Source organism: Phaenicophaeus curvirostris, chromosome 9 (genome assembly GCF_032191515.1).
Source record: "Phaenicophaeus curvirostris isolate KB17595 chromosome 9, BPBGC_Pcur_1.0, whole genome shotgun sequence".
Classification (NCBI taxonomy): domain Eukaryota; kingdom Metazoa; phylum Chordata; class Aves; order Cuculiformes; family Cuculidae; genus Phaenicophaeus; species Phaenicophaeus curvirostris.
Window position 1 is genome coordinate 34,597,276 of NC_091400.1, and position 21,801 is coordinate 34,619,076.

General features: G+C 45.6%; 1 protein-coding gene across 6 annotated transcripts in view; it reads left to right on the plus strand.

Annotated features, from left to right (window-relative positions):
• The window catches only part of SGMS1 (sphingomyelin synthase 1), a 97,218-nt gene that overhangs the window by 64,263 nt on the left and 11,154 nt on the right, over positions 1–21,801 (plus strand). For 3 of the 6 annotated variants that reach the window (XM_069863918.1, XM_069863922.1, XM_069863919.1), the window contains one exon: positions 18,160–19,002. In XM_069863918.1, the coding sequence (XP_069720019.1) occupies positions 18,380–19,002 (623 nt within the window). In that variant the 5' untranslated portion in view covers positions 18,160–18,379. Of the gene's footprint in view, positions 1–746; positions 883–18,159; positions 19,003–21,801 lie in introns of those variants that run through there. The other 3 variants (XM_069863923.1, XM_069863921.1, XM_069863920.1) reach the window with 2 other exon arrangements.

Genomic DNA, 21,801 nt, shown 5'->3' on the forward strand with positions numbered 1-21,801 from the left:
ATGGTTCATCATGTGTCTTGTGTTACACCTAATATCGAGTGGAGGAGAAAATCAAACTGGGAGAAGATGAATCCAAGCCTTTGCCTGAGAGATGGGAGTTTGTGGAAAGGTGGGCATCTCTCTGTACTGGGGACGTCCCAACAAGTGCTCTTAGTGCTGTATCAAAGGTATCGCTGGCTTGCAGCTCCCATCTCTGTCCTGCTCAGCTGGCAGCAGAGCATGGGAGTGGGTCTGTGCTCTGAATCTTTGTGTAAACCTCTCTCCTTTGAGTTTTTTGAGGGACAAGAGGTGCTGAGTGGGATCTTGGCTGGTTTGTGTGAGCCAGGAGAGTAGCAGTCTTTTGGACAAACCAGGTCATCATGCTCTGTGTTCAGTAAGAGCCATCAAGGCCCTGGGGGATAGGGAAAAGGAAGACAGCTCTGTTCCCTCTTGGCTACCTTGAGGTTCAGGGTAGCATTTGAGTGTCTCTGCTGCCCCTTGTGCACTTGCTGCTGGACTGTGAGTAAATTTTGCCAGCAAAATTGGCCTGATGGAGCACCCGGCTGTCTCCAGCTGCTCGCTGCAGCTGTCTGCAAGGCAGAGAAGGTGGGGGAAATGGCTCTGGTTAAAAATAGAAAGGCAGATTAGGAAACCTGAAGTATGGTTTCAATATACAGCCGAGCTGCTCTATAACTCGCTGCTGCCACCGAAAGGGGAAGGACCAGCCTGTGTTTCTGTGACTGTGCAGCCAGCTGGTTCGGTTGCCCGGCCCAGCAGAAAACCAGGAAAAGAGCTGTTGCTCTGCCACGCAATCACCCAAGTGCAAGACAGGAGAGTGGGAGTACGAGGCAGGAGGGAGGGCAGGCCTCCAAGAAAAGGCTTTGTTGAACTCTGCTGGCACAGGTAACCCAAGATCAGGTGTGTGAGGGCTGGAGCCGAGTTCAGGTGAGCAGCTTGAGCGCTTCGTGTCGGTAATCTCAGCTCTCTGGAGTGCACAGGTTGGGTTTACAATCAGAGCAGCAGCGTGCCTGGCTGTTCGAGCTGTGGCTGAGTGAATTTGGGTTAGTCTGCCCAAGTCAGGAGCAAAGCCTTAAGGAGGTTGGTTTTGCTGTTTGAGTCGTGTACGTGTTCTTAGAGTTTATGGGGAGAGGTTGAGTCTAAATGTACTTTACTAAATGTAGGTGTCTTGCTCGGTTATCAGATTGCACTCTTACAAGAGACTTTATTTTGGAGTGAACATGCAGTGTCAGGCGGCATTCCCGGGGTGATGGTGTGGGTTGGAAATGACAAGCTTCCTGAGTGTTCCTTGCCCGTTACCCAGTGTTTTCTCAGCAACTCTTCACCTGAGGTTTATCACTGTGCTTACTGCTGGTCCTTGTGACTTTGGTTATGTATTCTGTTGCCTTTCTAAAATAAAGACAAAAGCCGGTTAAGGAAACCATTATTTTCTTTGCTGAAAAGTTTGTTTCCGGATGCTTTTTTTTGTCTTTTGCTTTGGGGGTTTGGTTTTGGTTGCTTTTAACTCTTTGTTGGTCCTGAGAACACTGTCACTTCTCAAGCTGCTCCTTGCTCAGATGAGCTTCTGTCCTGGCAGCATCCCCAGTCGGTAACCACTGAACCATCCCGCTCGGTGCCAAATGAAGAAGGAAATATCCAGGGGCATTTCAGATAACCTGGATGGATCCTAAAAACCAGAAAGCATGTTGTACCAAGTATTCCTGGCACAGGACATGGCGGGGGGAAAAAGGCAGTTCAACATAGCTAAATATCACTTAGCTGTATAATATTTAGTTTGGAAAACCTGTAACATAACACTTTCCCCAGGGAAATGACTTTAAGACAAATAGCATTTATCCTCCTCAAGGAGCTGTAGATGAAAGCATATCCAGAGCTTGGTGGGATTTGTTATCAGGTCAAATTTTACCTTTTGGTTTGTGAAACTGAAATTATTCTGTCTTTTAAAAGTGAAGCTAAGAATTGAAGTTGTTCTTTCAACCTCTGTACGTGAATCCTGAAGGCAAACAGCTAGTTTTACTCAGTTAATTTTCATGCTTTCCTCCTTGTTGCTGAGCTGCTTTTCATAACTGGGAGTAAAAATTCATTGGTCCTAGTGCTACATATAACACTGTTTTCTTGTAAATTTGAGTGATCGCTTTAGCAGTCAAGCAGATTTTTTGCCAGTAAGAATGCTGACACCGTCATACTTTGTTTGTGAATTTAAACCCAGTTAAATCCCATTTTATTTGTATTGGGGAAGCTGATGCTTTGGGACTGGTGAGTGGGAAGCATAAAGATGAGGAGGATTTAATGGGAAGACCACCAGCTAGTTAGTTTGGGTGCAACTTCGATTTCGGTTTCTTAGTTTTCCTGGCTCTCTGGATTCTTCCCTTATTATCTCTAACTCCTTTTGTGTTTTGAAATTTTCTCTTTTAATCTTAGCTACGTGGTTTTCTTTGGGGCCCTTGGTTTATCTGTTCTGAACTAGTCACACCCTATCTAAATCCACAGCGAAATCCTGGCATTGTTCAACCCTCCACAATGCGTTCGCGTGTTGTATTGGGGTTAGAACAACAAGGGTCTGACTTGGGCAAGCCTCGAGAAACTTCATTTTGTGTTTGCATAGTTGCAGAGAGAGACTGGAGAGATGTTTCAGATGGCGAGGGGGATCTCTAGTCCTCTTCAGTTTGAAGCTATGAAAAGCTAATAATGTATTGCAAATGCAAAGAGAGAAATGAAACCAACTCTCTGCTCCGTTTAGGGTTTCTTCATCTTCACGCTTCCCCTTGCAGTTTCAGAAAATATTGGCTGTGGAACCATTTGCCAGGAATGGAATTTCAGAGAAATAAATTGGCTCTTCTGGGGAGGCTGGAGAAAACCCTCCAAACCCAGGTGTACTCCTGTTTGGATTTCTGAGCTACTATGTTTACAGAAGAAAAAAAAAAGCAGAAGGACTATTTGCAAACATTTTCCCTGTATAGAGTATCCTGACTTCTGCAACTTGTGAGGGAAAGGTGGGAAAGGAATTGATCCAATAATTCAGGGTTCCTTGAGCTAAAAGCACTCAGTCACTGAATTAGTTTTATCTGAGAGAAAAGTGACACAGGCTTAGACTTTTGTTAATGTTTAATGTTCTGTAACGGTCTTCCCGGGGATAATTGAGTCATCAGCACAGGAGCGATCCCATCAGAGGAGTCTATTTTGAGCGATTCCAGAGCATGCTGTGACTCTCATTGCCGTGCAGCCTGAGCTAATTGATGAACAGGGCCATAATTTATTTCCAGTCCTCGGGATCCTTGCAGGCTGATTCTCCTTCTTTTAAAAATCCTTGGAAGGGGAGGAGCAGGAAGAAGCAGCTGCCAGGGCTCACTGGGAGGTGCTGGGCTGGGTTGCCGGTGCTGCTGCTTATCTGTCACAAATTTATCTAAAAGGTTGTGCCTTGTGTTTTGGGTGACGGTTTCACACTGCCTTGGCTTTAGCAACCTCTCCATTTTCTCCTAAGCCTGCTGACCTTCAATGTGGATAATGTGCCACACGCGGTGCTGGAACAGGCAGCAGAGGATGGGGGAAAGGGGAAGGAAAGAGTGCCACTGATGATGATGTTGAGAAGAAAAACAAGGAAGAAAAAAGCTACAGGGCATTAACACCCACACTATTTTCTGTCTAGATCTCAGTTTGGGATGAATACTCCTGATTTTAGTTACTGGTTATTTTTTTTCCCTTCCTGATTTTGCGGGATTCCAGCATCACACATTTTGTCTTCTACATCTTGTTGGTGAATCACGGGTCTGCATCAATAAATCCAGCTTTATACAGAGCTTTGACATAGTAGGAACTCCTTTCAAAATAGGTAAGCAGAAGTGATTTTACATTTGGAAGTAAATTTGGGTATGGAGATGACTTTCAGTTCTATTGCAGTAGAGCACGAGGCAACCACAAGCTGATGTGTGGCTCTGTGTTTTTCCAAAGAGCCGACCTGCTGTTTTGGGAGCTTTGGTGGGGACCTGTTGGGCTCTATAGACCTGTACAGTGGGAAAGAATAGTGTGGAGTCCCTGACAGAGCCTACCTGCACTGTCTTGGAGCTTCGCTGTCCTGTCCTGCCCCAGAAGAGTCACATATTCAGCTAAGGAGTCTTCGTCTGGAACTCATTTGTCTGGCTGCAACCTAAGGATTTACGTAGTAGTAAAAAGGGAATCTGAAAATATGTTAAACCACATCATAATTTTCAAGGTGGAGTACGGTTTTCAACTAGATACGCAGTGAGTTTTCACAACTGAACTTTGAGGTGCCAGGTGCAGTTGTTTGAAAGCTGCTGTCCCTTTTGAGTCAAATTTTGCAAAGGCAAGAAAGGAAGGTTGTTGTGCATTGTAACTCTGAGCACTGCAACAGTGTTATTTGTCAGTCCACTGCCTGAAATAAAAACTATTAAGAAAAAGGAGACAGCAGTGCTTAGGGGCAAGGCTTCCGTAGGTAGCTCTTATTCTTCCCTAGGAAAATTCGCCGAAGCCACCAATTCAAAACCCTGCAAATTCCAATTCACCAGTTCAAACTCTGCCTCCTCACACTTGAAACTGTAAAGGCATTGTTTGTGCTCCCATGTGTGGAAAGTGCTGGAAAACAGCTACAAGTTTCAGTAGGGTAATTCATGACTAATGTGGTACCTCCAGGCAGCTTTGCAGAGAAATCTGGCAGCAGGAGAGTTTCAGCTGTTCTGGCTGGTGCGTGTCTTGCCACCCCATTGCAAGTTTTATATTTGTTGCAGATCTGTGCCAAAATCATATGAAGTTTGTCCTGAGGTTGGATTCCGGCTTTCACCCGTTGAGCTCGACTAAATAATACATGAACCAAAGTGGTTTCTGCTATTTCTAGGCCGTGTGGATCATGAAGTCGAGAATAAATGCAACACTTGTTAATATAAAACTTCCTTGCCTGCTAATCAACCCTGAGGTCTGTGTTTGTCCCCTCTGTTAGGGGACAAAAGTCCTGTTGTCCTCAATGATTTATTCAACATCTACAATAACAAGGCCTGCTGTTTATGGAAATGCATGCATTTATATTTTATGTCTCTGCCTGCCCTTCATATTTTATTTAATGAAGACTGTAAGGAAATTGGGTACTTGGCAAAAACTGGCTTTTACTGAACTAAGGAAATGCAAGTTTCCTGGTTCTCGAGCTGGCACTGTGTGTGTGCTGCTCCCTGTCCCAGTGGCTGTGCCACTCTTTTTCACAATTTTTCTATATATTTATCCCTTGTTGCTGCTCCAGAAAGTGAGGAGAACCTTCAGCCCAGCTGTTGGCAGCCAGTTGTAAATCCCCACAACAGGTCGGGGTGCGGTATCCTTGTGTTGTCCTCTACTCACTGCCTTTTCTGGTCCAAGATCTGCATTTTTCCCCTTAAATCTTAATTCACACGGTGCTGTGTGCGTGGTGCATCTTGTGTTTTAGCTGGGATGAGACAGGCTGTGCTGGACCGGGCTGGTTCCTGTGCCAGGCTTGTCTTTGCTCTTTGCTCGTACGTGATGGGACGTGCTCGTTTTGGCCCAGGGCTGTGAGTTCAGGCTTTTGTAGTTTGGCTGCCAATGACCAATTCAGACCCGCATAAGTTTCTCTCAGGATCAAATTAAATCAACTCCCTATGTTGTTTCACTAATGACATGAAATAAAACCCATAATAAGACACTTCTTTTCAGTGCTGTTGTGGCGCCACATGGGGCGAGCTGCGTATTTCATCAGGATTTCTGCCACGGAGCTCTTATCCCCTCGCCCACGTTAAATATTTGTGAATGTAAGTATTTTCAGATCCAATGAAAAGATTTTGGAGAGCCTAAGGACATGTAATAACATATTTGCTTTTAAAAGCAAATTTCATGTGTATTTATCTTCTGTGCGATCTCTGGTAATGCAGCCCCACCCTCACCCCTCCAAAACCAAAAGAACTCCCACCCCAACAAACCCCAAATGCAAATTGCTGTGACTGTTGAATATCTTTTGGTAATGAACACTTCATGGTACTTGATCTTATCATTCCCAGAAGAGTACTTCTTTTTCCCAAGCAGCAGTCATGTCGGCGGTCTTATTGCTTGCAGGAGAAGTGTTGGCATTACCAGAAGACTGATCTTTCTACATTTTTTACGGTCTCTTACTAAATACCATATGTTATCAGGTTTAGAAGATTTTGGAGCTTTCTTAGGGTTTACCTGAAAGATGTGTGTCTGAGCACGGCTCAGGGATAGTCCTGCAGACTGAGTCTGGTTGTGGGATGGGGAGGCAGAGCGGTAGCTGTGTCAGGTTGGCCCCTGTTTGTTTTGTACTCTTAAAAGATGATGTTTACTAATGTGTTTAGGAGCCACATATCATAGAATCATAGAATGGTTTGAGCTGGAAGGAACCTTAAAGATCATCCAGTTTCACCCCCTGCCATGGGCAGGGACACCTCCTGCTGGATCAGGCTGCCCAAGGCCCATCCAACCTGGCCTTGGACACCTTCAGGGATGGGGCAGCCACAGCTTCCCTGGGCCAGGGTCTCACCACCCTCACTGTGAAGAATTTCTTCCTCATGTCTAGTCTAAATCTTCCCCTCTCCAATTTATAGCCATTCTCCCTAAACTGGAGAGGTGATATATACATTTCCAGGCCTTGAAGGAGCACTGCGTTGACATGGGGCCTGTGATAAGGTGGCTGGATGGGGTTCTACTGGCGCTTCACTCTCAAGGGCTTCTCATCAGATGAGTTTCTTCAATATCATAACATCCGAACTGCTCTGCTGCTCGTATGAGCCTCTGCACATTGGAAACATCAGCATAATTGTTATTTCTTTTTTTTATTTGCTTACTCAGGTACACAGCTGAGATATTGCATCCCACTGGACTTCTCTAGAGTGCATATTCTGAGTCTTTACCTACAGGAAGGCTTATTTCCAGTGATCCTTTTGCATCTTGCTGCTGAAGTTTGATTTAAAGGAGTATTGTGCTCTCCTACATGACTGCTGCTTCGTTAGCTATTTTGCCATTCCTCTTTCAGCTTCAGTCTCAGCAGCTTTTTTCAACCATGCTTCACTTCTCTGGTGATGTCCTATCCTTTCCTACTGGTCAGCAGATCTGTGACTTCGTGGCCGACGCTGGTCCATCTGGGAGAGGGAGCTTTGGTTTGCTCAGCAGGGCAGGTCAGAGTTCGACTGTTTTCAAGCTGCGCCTCATCGCTGTTGCTGCCTTGCGTTTGTTAACAGTTTGCTAATCTGGGCTTTACCCATCTGCTTGCAGAAAGCTACAGTGTCCACGTGACCGTAGATTTAAATCCTTCCTCCTCTCCCTTCCTCTCATCTCCTTCCCTGCCATTCATTTGGGTTCCTCTTCTTGTGGCTGGAAGGAGTATAGCGCTGCTGGGTTTCTGAAGTTCTCTTGCTGCTACAAACGAGTAGGGCTTGTCCTCCTGGTTGCATGAACTAGGAAGCTCAGACTGGTTTTTGTAGGCAAGCAGCTCGGTGATCCTTTTGGAATGACAGGCATTCCAGAATTGATTAAATGGTTAATTCCCGTGTCTTACTTTCTGGGAAGAAATGCTGATTTTTGGGTATTCTAAGAGCGGCTGTGGCTTTTCAATTTCGAAATTCAGCCACGGTGACTGAGCAATTTGATTTGTTTGCTGTGAGCAGCGTGTGGACGCTTCAGTGCAGGGACCTGCAGGCGGTAGGCGCTCCATAAAACGCTCGCGCTGTGATGTGCCCCATGGGCGCTTGCACTGGGGTGGGTTGCAGAAATGACGTGACGTCTCGCACTGTGCCACGAGCCGCTAACTTCTCCCACCTAGTGTACAGTGGCGAGAAAGGAAACAGATCTCGAGGAGAGCATCCCACAGTGCCTAGTGTACAGCTCCATTTGCCCCTCTCTAATTAAAAAGGAAAGGTTCGGACTAGTAAGCAAGGTTTGCTGGAAGCTGCGCGGTGATGCTGACGGTGCATGCTGATCAGAGCCGGTGGGGGCTGATCCCTGCACCCCTTCTGTGGCACAGGAGAAGGGATCACACCAACAACCATCTCGAGGCATCTCATTGAAGTGATTTTAATTCTTTCTGGTTGTGAAATGTGAGTGAGCTGCTGACTGAGCTTTGCACTCTTGTTTTGAGTTGCTTTGCAGTAGTTTTATGGGCTGTGGGTCGCTAGTGGATGATGGCTGTTCCCCAGGTAAGGGAGTTAGAGAGTTTTTAAGTGTAGCTTCGTTTCCAGGTAGGAGTGCGAGGTGGTTGTACTTAGCCAGTACCTCAATCTGAGAGTCTCTCATTTGGAATTACAGGCTACTTTTGGAACTGATTTAATTGACACTTTGAATACCTCCCAGTTCAGCATGTGAATCTCTTATGTGATCGTCCAGTCTTCTGTGTTCTGTGTGCCAGATGGTGAAGTCACTATCTGCTGAAGAAAGGCTGTCTGAGAGCCACCCTGCCCAACACCCTCCCCGGGATCAGAACCAGAGTTAGGACACCATGATGCAGGCACATCTCCTATACCTCGAGCATGTCACTAGAAAAAAAAAAAAAATCAGAGGTAATTGAGTGTCTGTAGGAGGAACTTACTTTTGAGGCTTTCTCTTGGTTATTGAAGTACTAGAATTTCCAGAACAGTTGGATAGCAAGATACAAGTTTCTTATCTTTGCTTATCTCTCCTGATCTGTGTACATAGTTGATCATAACTTGAAGTTGAGAGGAATATTTAAAACATAAAGTGTTTTACAGACTTTGAACACAGTAATTATTTCAAATGATTCTGCTTGTGATCTGACACTTGGCAGCGTGCATCATCGCCGGCTCTGTCCGTGTGGAAGCGAGCCCGTTTCCAGTGGTGGCTTGTGGTCTTAAAATCTCTGGCAATTAAAAATGTTGGGAACTCCCAGTGGTTTGGGGAGGGTGTTTGTCCATACCTTATCTTTGAGTTCAGTACCAAATTGTTGTCAGAAACAAGATGAAAGGAGGATATGTCACAGGATAATCAGTGGGAGAGATGATGTTTCTGACGTAGACTGGGAGGACCTGTGTGTGAATAGGCAGTGGTGTCAAGATCTGAGTCCCGTACAGAGACAAAGCTGCTTTACAGCACTGGGGGAGAGAAATACTTCGGGTTTCCAAAGACCAAATTCTGAAATGTGAAGCTTTTCGTAGCATCCAAGTGTCCTGTCTGGTGGTGGCAGCAGCAGGCCTGAAACACCAAGCGATAGTCACAAAATTATCTGCAAACGGCAAAAAAATAAGAACCCTTAGAGCAGGGAAGAGAGCTGGGCTGAATTGCCATCCCTTTCTGGCAGTTTTGCTTTCGAAGGCAGATGCTGGCTGGCTGGACATGGGAGGAGAGAGGCTTTGTCTCTCTAGCTACCCTGGATTTTGCTGAATGAACACAAGCTTGGTTTAGCCATCAAGCCGAGCGCCGGCGGTGGCAGGTCTCCACTGCAAACAGAGAGATTTGGCATCCAGGACTGGCAGAAAAGGGAGTAAAGAAGGTGGCTGCGGTTTGACAAGCGAGCTGAGATACTTTCTTTTCCTTGTAGTGTTACCCACAAAAGAAAGATGCCAGGGCAGTTCATCTGAATTTTCAGGAGGTCTGGCTGTAGTAAGACAAGTTCCCATCATGTGGATTGTACACCTGTAACTTGTTGGCAAGCAGAAATTCCATTTTATTTTCTTTTTCTAGCCTTTCCTGTGTTTCTGGTTGTTCTAGACCAATTGTGAAATGAGTCTTCCACTCCTTCATGCAGATATAATTTGGTCTGTGGTACAACTCTGAACAGATAATGCTGGAAAGTGGAGAAATGTGTTCAAAAATTGGGTTAGGACTATTTATACCAGAAACAGTCTTGGATATTTGTGGTGTTCTGTCTTTCAGACCAGTATGTGTTAGCTGAAACTAAATTGATAACGACAAACCCAGGAATTGTTTTGTTTTACAGGGATAACAGCATTGAAAATTAATGATTTTGGTGGTGTGCCTTTTGTGGGTGGGTTTATGAATAGTAACAGCTGAAATGCAAAGAACAGCATCTGGCATGACGATACACAGATATTTATATTTCAACTCTTGAGGCTTAGAGTCTTTTTGATCTGGATCTGATGCGCTGGACTTCAAAAGTAGTGGATCTGAAATAAAATATTTATATTTCTAATGAAATATGGAAACATTCTAGGCTGGGATTCTGAGCATGCAAACTGAGTTTTCTTTTTGCTTAAGTCAGAGCTTGGGGAGAGGCAGTTTGGAGGAGGCAACTGTTGTGGTCTGGATGCTGTCTAATACAGTAACAGACCTGAATATTAAAAACCCACAGCAATTAATTGATTTAAGCCTTCAGTGAGGCTCTGTTTTTCACTGTAGTTTCATCTGGCTTTCTTTTTCGCAGTCTACACGGCTGCTTTAGCAAAATATACGGGACTGTGCATTTTAGAGCCATGTCACCTTTGGTCACGAGGCTGCCCTCCACTTCCTTAGGTGAAATTTCTCTTTCCCTTTTGCTATTTCTTTTAATGATTTTTAAAAAAAAATTAATTATTTAATTAATTTTAGTTTTTTACTCCTACTTGGGCTCCCACAGGCTCACCACAAATCTGACTTTCTAACAATAAATGACTTTTAGGTATTCGTTGTAGATAAAAATAATCAGCCCCAAACACCTGAACTTGGTTAACTGAGTTAAAATACGGAGCATGTCACAAACATTTGGTCTCTTTATTTTCTTATTTCCATCCTTCTGCCCTTCTCTGTCCTCTCCCCATTTCTGTGCCTTGGGGAGGAAACACTTTCTCGGCTCCTTTCAGTTTTCTAGTTGTTTCCCTTCCAAAGTCTCCTCTTGTGTGCCGACAAATACAAGGATTTGGATAGTTTCAAGAGGAAGGCAAGTAGCGTTTTGTGCTCTTTAGTAACTGAGTGAGATCAGAGGTTGCATGAGGACACAGGGCGGAGCTGGAATTAGAGCCCCATCTCTGGCTGACCCAGATCCCGAAGCGTTACCTGGGTGTGTATTTAGCTGTTGTGGAGATGATGGCTGCAGCTTGCAGTCGCCTCAGCATCAGGCCCCAAAACTTTTAGAGCTGCTTCGGTCCAGGAACTGGTTGTGCCAGGTAGGAGGGCAGCATGTGGCACGATGTCCATGGGTGGTTGGTTTGTATCCAGCGCGGAAGGGAGCGATGCAGTTGGGTGGGTTGAGTGCTGCTATAGGAATTTGCCGACCAATTATAGATCCTGGTGTCGAAGCAGATTCCCTGTGGGGAGGGGTTTGTGATGGTCTATCTTCACGCACTCCCTTGCGGGTGGAGGGCAAAGCAAGAGCACAAACCCACTTTCTTTCGAGGATAATATTCTTAGGAGTTGAATGTAGTTGTAATTTTCTTCTTCCCTACTCCTACCCCCACCCCCCCACCCCCAAGTGAAAAATAACTTTGTGGTGTTATTTGCATCTTTCTTGCACTGAACTAAAAGCATTTGAGGTGGGGAGTTGGAATGTGGGTTTCCCATTGCAGCAGTTCAAAACGAAGCTCTCATTCATCCCACTACCCAAGGAAGAAGGGAGAGGAAGAAAGTTGAGCAAAGAGATGCAGAGCTACAAAGAAGTGAAGGGACGAGGCTTCTTCAAGTTTGGAGGAAAAAGGCCTCTCCATCCCCATGCCCACACCCCAGACAGACGATGTATTTTTGCAGCAGAGATCCGGTAGCGGCATTTCCCGACTAAAAATGAGCGGTTTGGTTTTTCAGATTTGATTCAAATACTTTCATTTTGAAATCCTCGCCATCGAGCTCCAGGCTCAGGTTCAGAGCTGTTGTGCTGAGATCTCTGCCTCTGTAAGTGGATTTTCATATATTTTTTTGTTAAATTAAGATTGGAAATACACAGTAGGCTTCGTTTCTTCTTCCCATAGAGTAATGTGGAAAAAAATGGGCTGCTTGGGGATTTGTGTACTATACAGGCAATTTTTTCTCTCTCTAAAGCTGCATAAGTAGCTATTCAGGGTATGTGGGAGTTGCCTCACATATTGATCCCAGCCTCTCTTTTCACAGTAGTAATTCTTCTTGCTCTGACTTTCCATCCACAGGACAATGTTTTCCATCTGGGGCTGACCTTGGAAACCTATCTTGGAGCTCCGTGAAACTTGTGAGCTCATCTGTGTCTCAGTTTTATATTTGTAGATATTCTGGTTTTTGCATATATTTGTATTTACAGCACAAAACTGGCTTCATTGGAATGTTTTAAAGTGGCGACAGCCTCTTGCAAGGGATTGTCTTTGGTTTGGAGGCAAAACTGTCCTGGAGGGACAGGAGCAGTTTGGTGCATTGCTGGAGAGCTTGTTAGTGATATCCAGCATATCGTTTGTGGCAGGCATCACCCTTTCGTTGTTAACTGGTGTGTTGGGATGCTTTGCAAGTACAGAACGTCCAGCTACTGAGGTTCTGGAGCGTTATTGTTTGTGATGATAAAATGCCTGTGGAGGAGGTGACTCAGCCCCTGCTGTTGCGAACAGTTTGTTTTGAGCTGTAAAAGTGTGATATGAGAGCTGCTGGCTTTCGTCCAGAGAGCTCGGTCTCCGTGTAGCGCCTGCTCACAGGGGGTTTGGAGAGGTCAGTTGTGGGTTCATTTCTAAAGCAACGAAACTTCAGTGTTACAGCAGTTGATTTTTCTCCTGCTTACCTGCCCGGGCGTACATCTCAGCATTTGTTTCACAGTGGACAAAATGCCACTGTTTTATCTTCAAGCTCTGCTCATCCCTGGACCTTGCTTGCTTAAACCCTATTTTTTTGCTAAGGTTTTTATCATTTTAACTTTTCTAGGGTTTTTGGAAAGGATGCTCAGTGCTGCCACTGAAACTCACCCACTGCCTCTGAAAGGATTTGAAAATCTCCTTGGCTCTTAGTGAGGAGCTCGTTGCAGTTTTTGAAATGGCTGGTTATTTTACTGATTTCTATAGTGACTGTTGCCTTGGCAGCACAGGTCCTCACTTAGAGAAGAAAAGCACTGTACAAACATGAGGAAGGCATGATTTGATTTGGGTTTTCTTCGGTTGTGATTCAGAGTGCTTTAGAAGGAGATTGGAGATGAACAAACTGGGGATCACTTTTGCCATTGTAGGTGGTTGTGGTTTGAAAGACATAACGTTTTCTGCTTGCAAATTTGGAGGTAATAGGGATCGCTTGTGCCCCGGTGATGTCTGTCACTTCCTCAGCAGTGAGCCCGTGGACTTTGAAATGAAAGCTGAGACAGTGACATCCAATGTGAGGACTTCATCATCCTCCACACAGACCTGAAGACAGAACTGCAGAATTTTTCTGCACCGTGGCACTGGGTCAGTTGTGGGGGTATCGGGTTTGTTGCTGATTGTCTTGTCCCTTAAGCAAAGATGTGGACGCTTGCAGGTTCAGCCCAACCACATCTCATCAAAGTGATGCAGAAGAGGAGAGGTCTTGATAAGCAGGCTTATCTAGTGTGCTCTCAAATATTTGTTTAACCCACTGGAGTGGGCATGGTCGTGGTGTTACAACCCTTGCATGGGCAGATTGGAATGGTGGTGGGAAGTACTCCCTGTCAGGGAAGTGGAAAAGGAACTGAAAGTTTTGAGTTAGCACTTACAACGTTTGCTGGGAACACGGAGGGGGGAAAAGGTTGTGTAAGCAGGAGGTGGGGACTGGAGCCCTTGCTGAAGTCGCTGCATCTCGCTCAGTCTTGTGGTGGGTATTTTGAGATACCAGTTTTACACAACATCATTATCCTTGTGCACTTGGTATTATTATGATAATTGCATTCGTTATTAGATACAGAGTCCTCAGTGGAGCAGATCTGCTGCAGGCAGAGGGAGCGCTTTAATTGCCTGGCCCAGGCTAACAGACTGTGTTAGAGCAGGGGAGGCTCGGGTGTGCGCCTGTGCCCCTGCCTGTCTGCGTGCCCTGCTGGGGTGCTGGGACCAAGCAGAGCCAGCAGACATAGCCCAGCAGCCTCTGAGGCCCATCCCCACCTTTTCCCTCTGGCTTTTGTGGACAAGAGAAGACCTTTTGTGGAAGCAGGGTAGCCAGCGAGGGCTGTCAGTCTCCAGTATTGCTCCTGCTAGCCTCACCCTATCAAGCTTTCGTGAATGCATGATAGCAAGCAAGGAGATATTTTTAATGTGACAAGCTGTAAGGTGTTTGTAAGGATGCTTTTTTGCCTATTCCTCCCCCGTTAGGCTGTGAAATGGAGGTTCGAATGATGGGTGTTTTAGTTTTTCCTCATTTTGACTTAAAACAGAATCAGCTCTGTGACCGTAGCAGGGTATTGCCTTTTCTCTCAGTCTTCCTCCCCAAATATCAATTGCTTTGCTCTTACGAAAGGTGTTCGAGAGTGATTTTGCTGATGTTGTGGTAGTGACGGGTGGGGATTGCGCGTGACCTGGTGCTGCGCTCACGCTCCTGGAAACACCATCTGTGAGGACTGAAGCTTTCTGCTCCGTAGCGTCTTGCTTCTTGGTGAACCCCGTGTTGTCCATCCATCTGCAGGGGCAAGATGGGCTGAAAGCGTGTGCCACTTTGTGGGATGGGGTTTCTCATTTTTAAAACCAACAAAAAAAATTTTAGGAGATAACTTTATATTCTATATCTCATAAAGATACATAAATTGGAGGCTAGCAATCTGTTCTGGTGTGGTACTTACGGTGGCATTACCTATGGTGAGTTCAAAGAAGCATGAGCTAGTTCCTGAATTGATTGTAATTTTTAGCAATATTGCCAACCCCTCCAGTCTTACTGCACGACACACGTTTGTTATGTCTCAAAACACTGGCAGCCCAGGTATCATCAGCTTATTATGACTCTTGTGCTGATACTGGAATAGTATTTGCAGCCTGCAACAGACTCTTGTTATTCTAGGCTCCACACAGAGCTCATTTTGAAGCCTACTAGCTTAGCCATGGCAGGAGGAGATGTATGTGCGTGGTGAGGAGTTTGAGATGTCATTTGAAGGTTGGCTCCAGACTCCTGAACAGGATGAATGCAGCCTTTTGCGCTGTGTCTTTGGGATCCTGAATCCTTGAGCACGCATGAGGCTGTTACAGCCCACTCCGACCTGGAGAGTTGAAAAAGGAGAATGAAGAAGTTTATTTTAGTATCTGTGCAGCAAATTGGAGACCAAATAATCTTCCAGGGTAAGTTCAAATGCAGTTTTTACTTTGATTACAGCCAAAATCACAAAACGGATGCTCTGGTGCGCTCTGAGTTGCAGCTCCTCAAAGTTGCAAAAACAGATCCTAATCTGTTCAGATCACAGTCTGATACCCTGAACATAGCCAAGGGCGCTAAACAAACTACAGCACAACTCTGATTTGATCCACAGGGCCAAAGAAAAAGGAGGTACAGTGAGATAGGTAGGAAAGGGAGAGAAAGAAGTAGAAGGGGAAAAGGAAAAATCATCTCCACTCCAGTGGAAGACCGTAGTTCCTCACGAAAATGTAGTCCACCCGCAGCAGCTCCTCCTCAGGCCAGTTCCGTGGGGTGCTGGGCACACGAAGCACTATTTATAGAGCAAATTCATCCCCTATTAGCAGGTGGTGGTGGGGAGAGCAGTGCCTGCTTCTACACCCGTCCCTCTCGTGGTTAACCAGGAGCCACAGAAAAGCCCCTTGGGCACACGCAGCCCTGCACTCAGTGTTTGAGGCACAGCAGATACAGGTAAAGAAGTTGGTCTTCACACTTGTGGCTGTTGTTAGGGGCTGGACTGGATGGTAAGGCTGGTATGTCAGTGAGAGAAGGGCTAAAGGTTCGCTTTCCTCCTTGTGAGTGATGTGGGGAACTGAGTCAGTCACTCCAGCGATTAAAACTGAAAAGGTTTAATATTGCCCCACCTGGTGGTGTACACAGTGTGCTCCAACAACCCCAAAGCCATGCTGAATTCATAAAGCAAAACCTGGGAAAATGACGTTCTGCTGCAGACTAAGAGCCCAGGTGTTGCAGCAGGGTTGAAAAATAAATAATTTGGGCTTTATCGAGATTTTTGTAAGGTGCTGCCCTTGGAAACAGCAGCCTGTCAGTTGGTTTCATTGTGAATTGGGTACTGTGCAGTTTCTGGTGCTGCATCTCCTGGATTTCAATTTGAGTTTTGACCCTAGGACAAGTGTGAAAGTGTATGTTACGTTTTCCTTCACACAGGCACTGACTCCTTGAGTTGCAGATTGCTGGTGCCTCACTTGAGACTGAAATATTGTGGACAAAAAAAGGTGATGGTTTTTCCCTCTCCATGGTCTGCAGTGAGTGGCTTGAGCCACAGGACATTGGCCAGTGAGGTAGCCCAAGGATGCTGTTGCCCTTAGTGCACAGCCTGAGGCTACACGGGGAGCTGGAGGTGGCAAAAGGTCTTCCCGTAGCTGCCGGTGCCACCAGCCCAGAGTAAGGATGTGGGGCTTGTGGCTTGAGTGCTCTGCTGTGGCCACCCCCAGGGTGTTAGGTGCTCTGCGACAATGTGACTGCAGCGAGTACAGCAGAGGCTGGCGTGGTGGGGACGCAAAGTCTGGTAGGAGTTTCTAATGAGGGTTAACATTCATAATTAAATTAATCCTTCTTTTCCGTGTACAGGGCTGGGTAACTAAATACTGATTGCTAAACACAATTTGAATAATGAAGTAAGCCGTGGCTAAAAGCCTTCCTCAGGATGTATAATCTCACTGAAAAAAAAGAAAGAAAATAGAGCTGTATCCTCTATTCCACTGCAAGTGCAAGTGTTTGCCATGGGCAATATTCATCTTCATCCCTGTTTGCTCCATGGATTTAAATACGTGTGCGTGCATGGTGTGCCCAGGAAATATGAGGTGCATATACAAAGTCCACAGCTTTTTCTCTTCTCAGTCACCAGACCTGGTTTGTTCCTTGGAGAAACATTAAAAACTGCATCTTGTGTTTCATGCTCAGTTTAGAGATAACAGGTCAAAACAATGTGTGTTTGTGCGGCACGGTCACGTTTCACATAGGAGTATGGCTCTGTATCTGTTTTATACCACTTCTACTCAAATCATGCCAGTAATGTGGATTATTTTGGCTTTTCTCAGTGGTAGCTTTGCACCCTGCAATGAAACACAAACATCTGGTAGCTTGTTAGAGGCTAAAAATATTCCTCAAGCTGATAAAGGCATGATAGGACTTTGGAAAATATGCAGTGCTTTTTCCCTATGCTGTTGCTTTCCTTCGGTTATTTGTGTTGGCGATGCTGCAGCTGCCTGCAGGAAAGACTCAGTCCATGGGATGGCAGGCCGGGACAGGGATCCTCGCTCTACTCTCTTCGCTCTGGGGACGACCAGTTTTATGTACAAAACCATCTCACCCCTGGGACGCCGGCAGCGTTCAGTGCGGCACAGTCACTGGCTGGTGCTTGGGATGCTGCTGCTCTTCTGGGCAGCAAGAGGTTCCACCAAGTTCCTGTAATTTCTGTATTGGACAGCTTTTGGAAGCTTTCCAAGTCATCTAGTTCCTTTTTAAGTTTCACTTTCATTTCTCTACTGATTCCTTTTTTTAGCTGATGACAAAGATTTCTTCGAATTACGCAGTATAACGTGGAAACCACAGGATTTACCTTGGAGAGCTGATAAACACCTGCTAGAGTCCTGCAAACCTAAACACTTTAGTTTATTTTCAGGCTAACCTGTTTGGGCACTGATTTTCGTGCTGGTGCTTTAGCCCTGAGAGTGTAACCTTGCTTATCTGTACCTTTTCTCTTGTTGCTGACCTGTAAACAATTGGTTTTTGCGGCGCACTAGATATTTTTGCCTTGCAAAATGAAACCTAAGCTTCCTGTTCGGTAACTAGATGTAACACGTTGCATTAAGATACCTATCTGTAAGGGGAAGAGAAGGTTTGTGACATGAATAACATTAAGCGTTTGCTCTGTGGATCCTTAAATATGTTCGTATTATGATTTTAAGAGGCGTTTGGGTACTGGTTGTGGGTCAGAGCTGTGTAGCAATAGACAATGTAATAAATACAGAGCAGGAAGGAGTCCTTCCCACAGCCACCAAGTGGCTGCTAAAGCCCTTGAGAATCAGCGGCAAGCTCGGAAAGGGCAGTGCTGCATGTGCAAGGCTGGAGCTCAGATCAGTTTGTCTTTTCTGTGCCAGTCTAGCTCTTCTTTTGCAGTAATTTTGGCTTTAAACATGTATTGCAAAGTATTGGTAATGCTGTCCTAATGAGGGTTTTTCTCCTCTCCAGGGAGAAGAATGCCAGCACGAATATGAAGTGAACCATTTCCTATGCTTGCCACAGCACCTGGACGCTTGTGTCGGATGGTTAGAAACGGGGACTTGCCTCTCACCAAACTGCTTCCTTGGACAAGATGAAGCCAAGGAGGAGCTTTCTGACGCACTGGAGTCACCTTGACTGCTGCCTAATTTAAAATTGATGTCCGACTGTGCCCCGGCTGCCTGGCGAGATGAAAGAAGTGGTGTTGTGGTCACCCGAGGAGGTGACAAATTGGCTAACCGAGAACGCTGTGCCAGAGTATTGTGAGCCATTGAAGAGCTTCACTGGGCAGGATTTGATCAACCTCACAGAGGAGGATTTTAAGAAGACGCCTCTCTCCCGGGTGTCTTCTGACAGCGGACAGCGGTTGTTGCACATGATTGAAACTTTAAAAATGGCTCACCACATCGAGGCTCATAAAAACGGGCACGTCAACGGGCACATCCGCATCAGCGTGAGCAACACCGCGCGTGAGAATGGCTTTAGCAGTAAAATGAAGCTGAACGGGATGCCAAATGGATATAAGAAGGAAATGATAAGGATCCCCATGCCAGAGCCAGAGCGCTCACAGTATCCTATGGAATGGGGAAAGACTTTCCTGGCTTTTATTTATGCACTTTTTTGTTTCATCTTTACCACAGTGACTATCTCAGTCGTTCATGAACGAGTGCCTCCCAAGGAGGTGCAGCCTCCCCTACCAGATGCATTTTTTGATCGCTTTGATCGGGTGCAATGGGCTTTTTCTATTTGTGAAATCAACGGCATGATCCTTGTGGGACTGTGGTTTGTTCAGTGGCTGCTCTTAAAATACAAGTAAGTAAAACTTCTTGAAAACTGAGTTCTAGCATATACTTGTGACGGCTTTTGGAGGTCAGATATATCCATATGAAATGAAGCCTCATGTGATATTCCTGATCTTTCTGGGGTGGAGCGCCTCCCGTACAAGGACAGGCTGAGTGAGTTGGGGTTGCTAAGCTTGGAGAAGAGAAGGCTCTGAGATGACCTTCCAGCACCTAAAAGGGGCAACAAGAAAGCTGGGGAGGGATTTTTTACAAAGGCACAGAGTGATAGGTCGAGGGGGAATGGCTTTAAATTGGAGAGAGGAAGGCTTAGACTAGGCATTAGGAGAAAATTCTTCACAGTAAGGGTGGTGAGAGACTGGCCCAGGTTTCCCGGGAAAGCTGTGGCTGCCCCATCCCTGGAGGTGTTCAAGGCCAGGTTGGATGGGCCTTGGGCAGCCTGATCCCGTGGGAGGTGTCCCTGCCCATGGCAGGGGGGTGGAAATGGATGATCTTTAAGTTTCCTTCCAACTCAAACCATTCTATAATTCTATGAATTTGGTTTCCCGAGCTGGAGCAGATGTCATGCCATGGGCTCTGCAGTTTTTGTGGGCTGCTCGTGCAGAAGGGAGAGATTCAGCCCAGCTGCTAGCTAAGAAACTTAAGAAATAGCCCTGATCTTGTTTGTCTGCCCAATTAACTTGACACACAGGCTTTTCCTGTGTGAAAAGCCATGAATCGGATGTGATGATGCTTGTAACTCAGTTGTCTGTCCCGTCTGCTTAGAGCGAGCACAGATCATTGTTGTGACCGCAGCTGTGAACCAGCTTGGGGTCAATTTAGTGTCTCTCATTTGTCTGATGCAAAGACCTGCCTTGAGATTATGGTACTCTTGGACAAAACCAACAGGCAGTGGTTTAGTCCATGCACCTGAGCAGTGCTGCGTGAAAAAGCACTGAGGTACGTTTTCTTCTTAACATTAGATGGGATGGGTAGTGTCAAACATGGGATGTGTTAAAAGCTAATCATGAAATGTGCAGAAGCATCATTATGCAATGAATTTGCAAGGTCTGGGTGGTTGTCTGCCTCCTTGCTTGTACTGGTCAGAAGTGCAAGGGTGAATTTCTCTGCCAGTGGAAGTAAACCCACCGCTTACCCTCTGCAAAGTGTGTGTGGATGCTCAGTTGAGCGTATTTATGCTGCCATAAATCCAGACCTTGGGCTGCCTTACCCTGCCTGTCCAATATAAACCTTTGTGCTGCCATGGCTGTGAATGACGTGTCCAAAGTCAAGTGATTTTAGGCGTTATGAGGTGGCATATCACCTTTCCTTTCACAAACCAGGCACAAGCGTCTCCCTGCAGCTGCCCAGCCCAAAGAAGGTCTCCTCTTTGCCGCTGCTGATGTGACGTCTCATTCTTTACCTGTTCACTGACTCTTTTTTGTGACTCCTATGTAGGAAACTGAGGACGGAATGTTAATTTGGGCCCCAACATGTGAATTAGAAGATCCTTCAGTTCGCAGGACTTTGTAATGACCTCAGAGTTACAGATTTCCCTTTTTAAAAGAAATAAAACCAGAGGCCAATGGCTCCCTTGCCCTTATAATGGAGAAAAACATTTAAACTTAAATGTAAGCATGTGGTTCACCAGCTTCATAAGGTACAGGTGGCTTGAAAAGAGAAAATTGCTAAGCTGGGCGGGATCCCCTTGTGCAACACAGCTGTGGATCTCCATAGGAATGTGAAAAATACTTAAGTAATCCACAATTAGTCTTTCCTGCTGCTTTATACTGCTTAATGTATTTTATCAGCTGAAATTTTAAAGCCATTGTGCACTTTACCTAGGTGACGTGTTGGCGTTCCTTAAAAGAAAGTTTATAGGATGGTTATTTTATTGTAACTACAGAACCATAAAACTCGAATTGCTTGCTTTTTTTTTTTTAAAAAATGAAAAATGTACATCTGTACACGAGGAAGGATTTGCCCCAGCTTGTCCTTGTGTTTTGTTTATGGCCATAAGCTTTGGGATCACCGTTATGTTGGTGGTTGCAGTGCTACTCACCAGTAGCTCCAGCTCCTCTCTCCTCTGCTCCAGCTGCCTATGGTAAATGTGGGGAACCATCAGCTTTCTTGAGGTCTCTTGAGCGTAAATGTTGTTCAAAACCAAAGGTAGCATCTGGAGAAGGTGACATGGGATCGCTCTCAAGAATGAGGTGTCAGGTTGATAGGGTGATATGAGGGATCAAACACTCTATGATGCAACCAAGCAGAATCTTTTAGATGAAGAACTGGCTCCGTAAGTTCCTTGGAGGTTTGAAAGCAGTGATTTGATGATGGAAGTATGTTGGTATTTTTGATAGATGTGAAGGTGCCCCTGTCTCCATTTGCTTTGGTCTGTTTGGTTTTATTTGCTTTAGAAGGGCTCTTTCTGGTGTTAGGGGAAGATGCTAGGGAGTCGCAGAGCTTTCCATTCCCAGTATCAGCCCTGGAATAGCTGGTCAGTGTGTGTGTACTGGTCACGTAATGCCCAGGAGACTGAAAGTTGTCGTTCACGTCAGTGAGCAGAGGGATGGAAATCCAAGAGGACCAAGCTGTCAGTAAGCAGCAGAAAAGGAAGAAGGGGAGAGGTGCTCATGGAGACAGGAACCAAGTGAGGTGGCTTTGTCTGGAGGAACTAAATCTCAGTGGCTTTGGGTGGTGAACTATAAAAAGGTGCTTGGAAGGTGCTATAAAAAGCACTGAATTGCTTTTTTGGTGTGGCTTATCACCTCCCTTTGAAACTTAATTCCCTCTCTTTATTCTTGAATTAATCCAACTAGACCTTCCTGGGGTC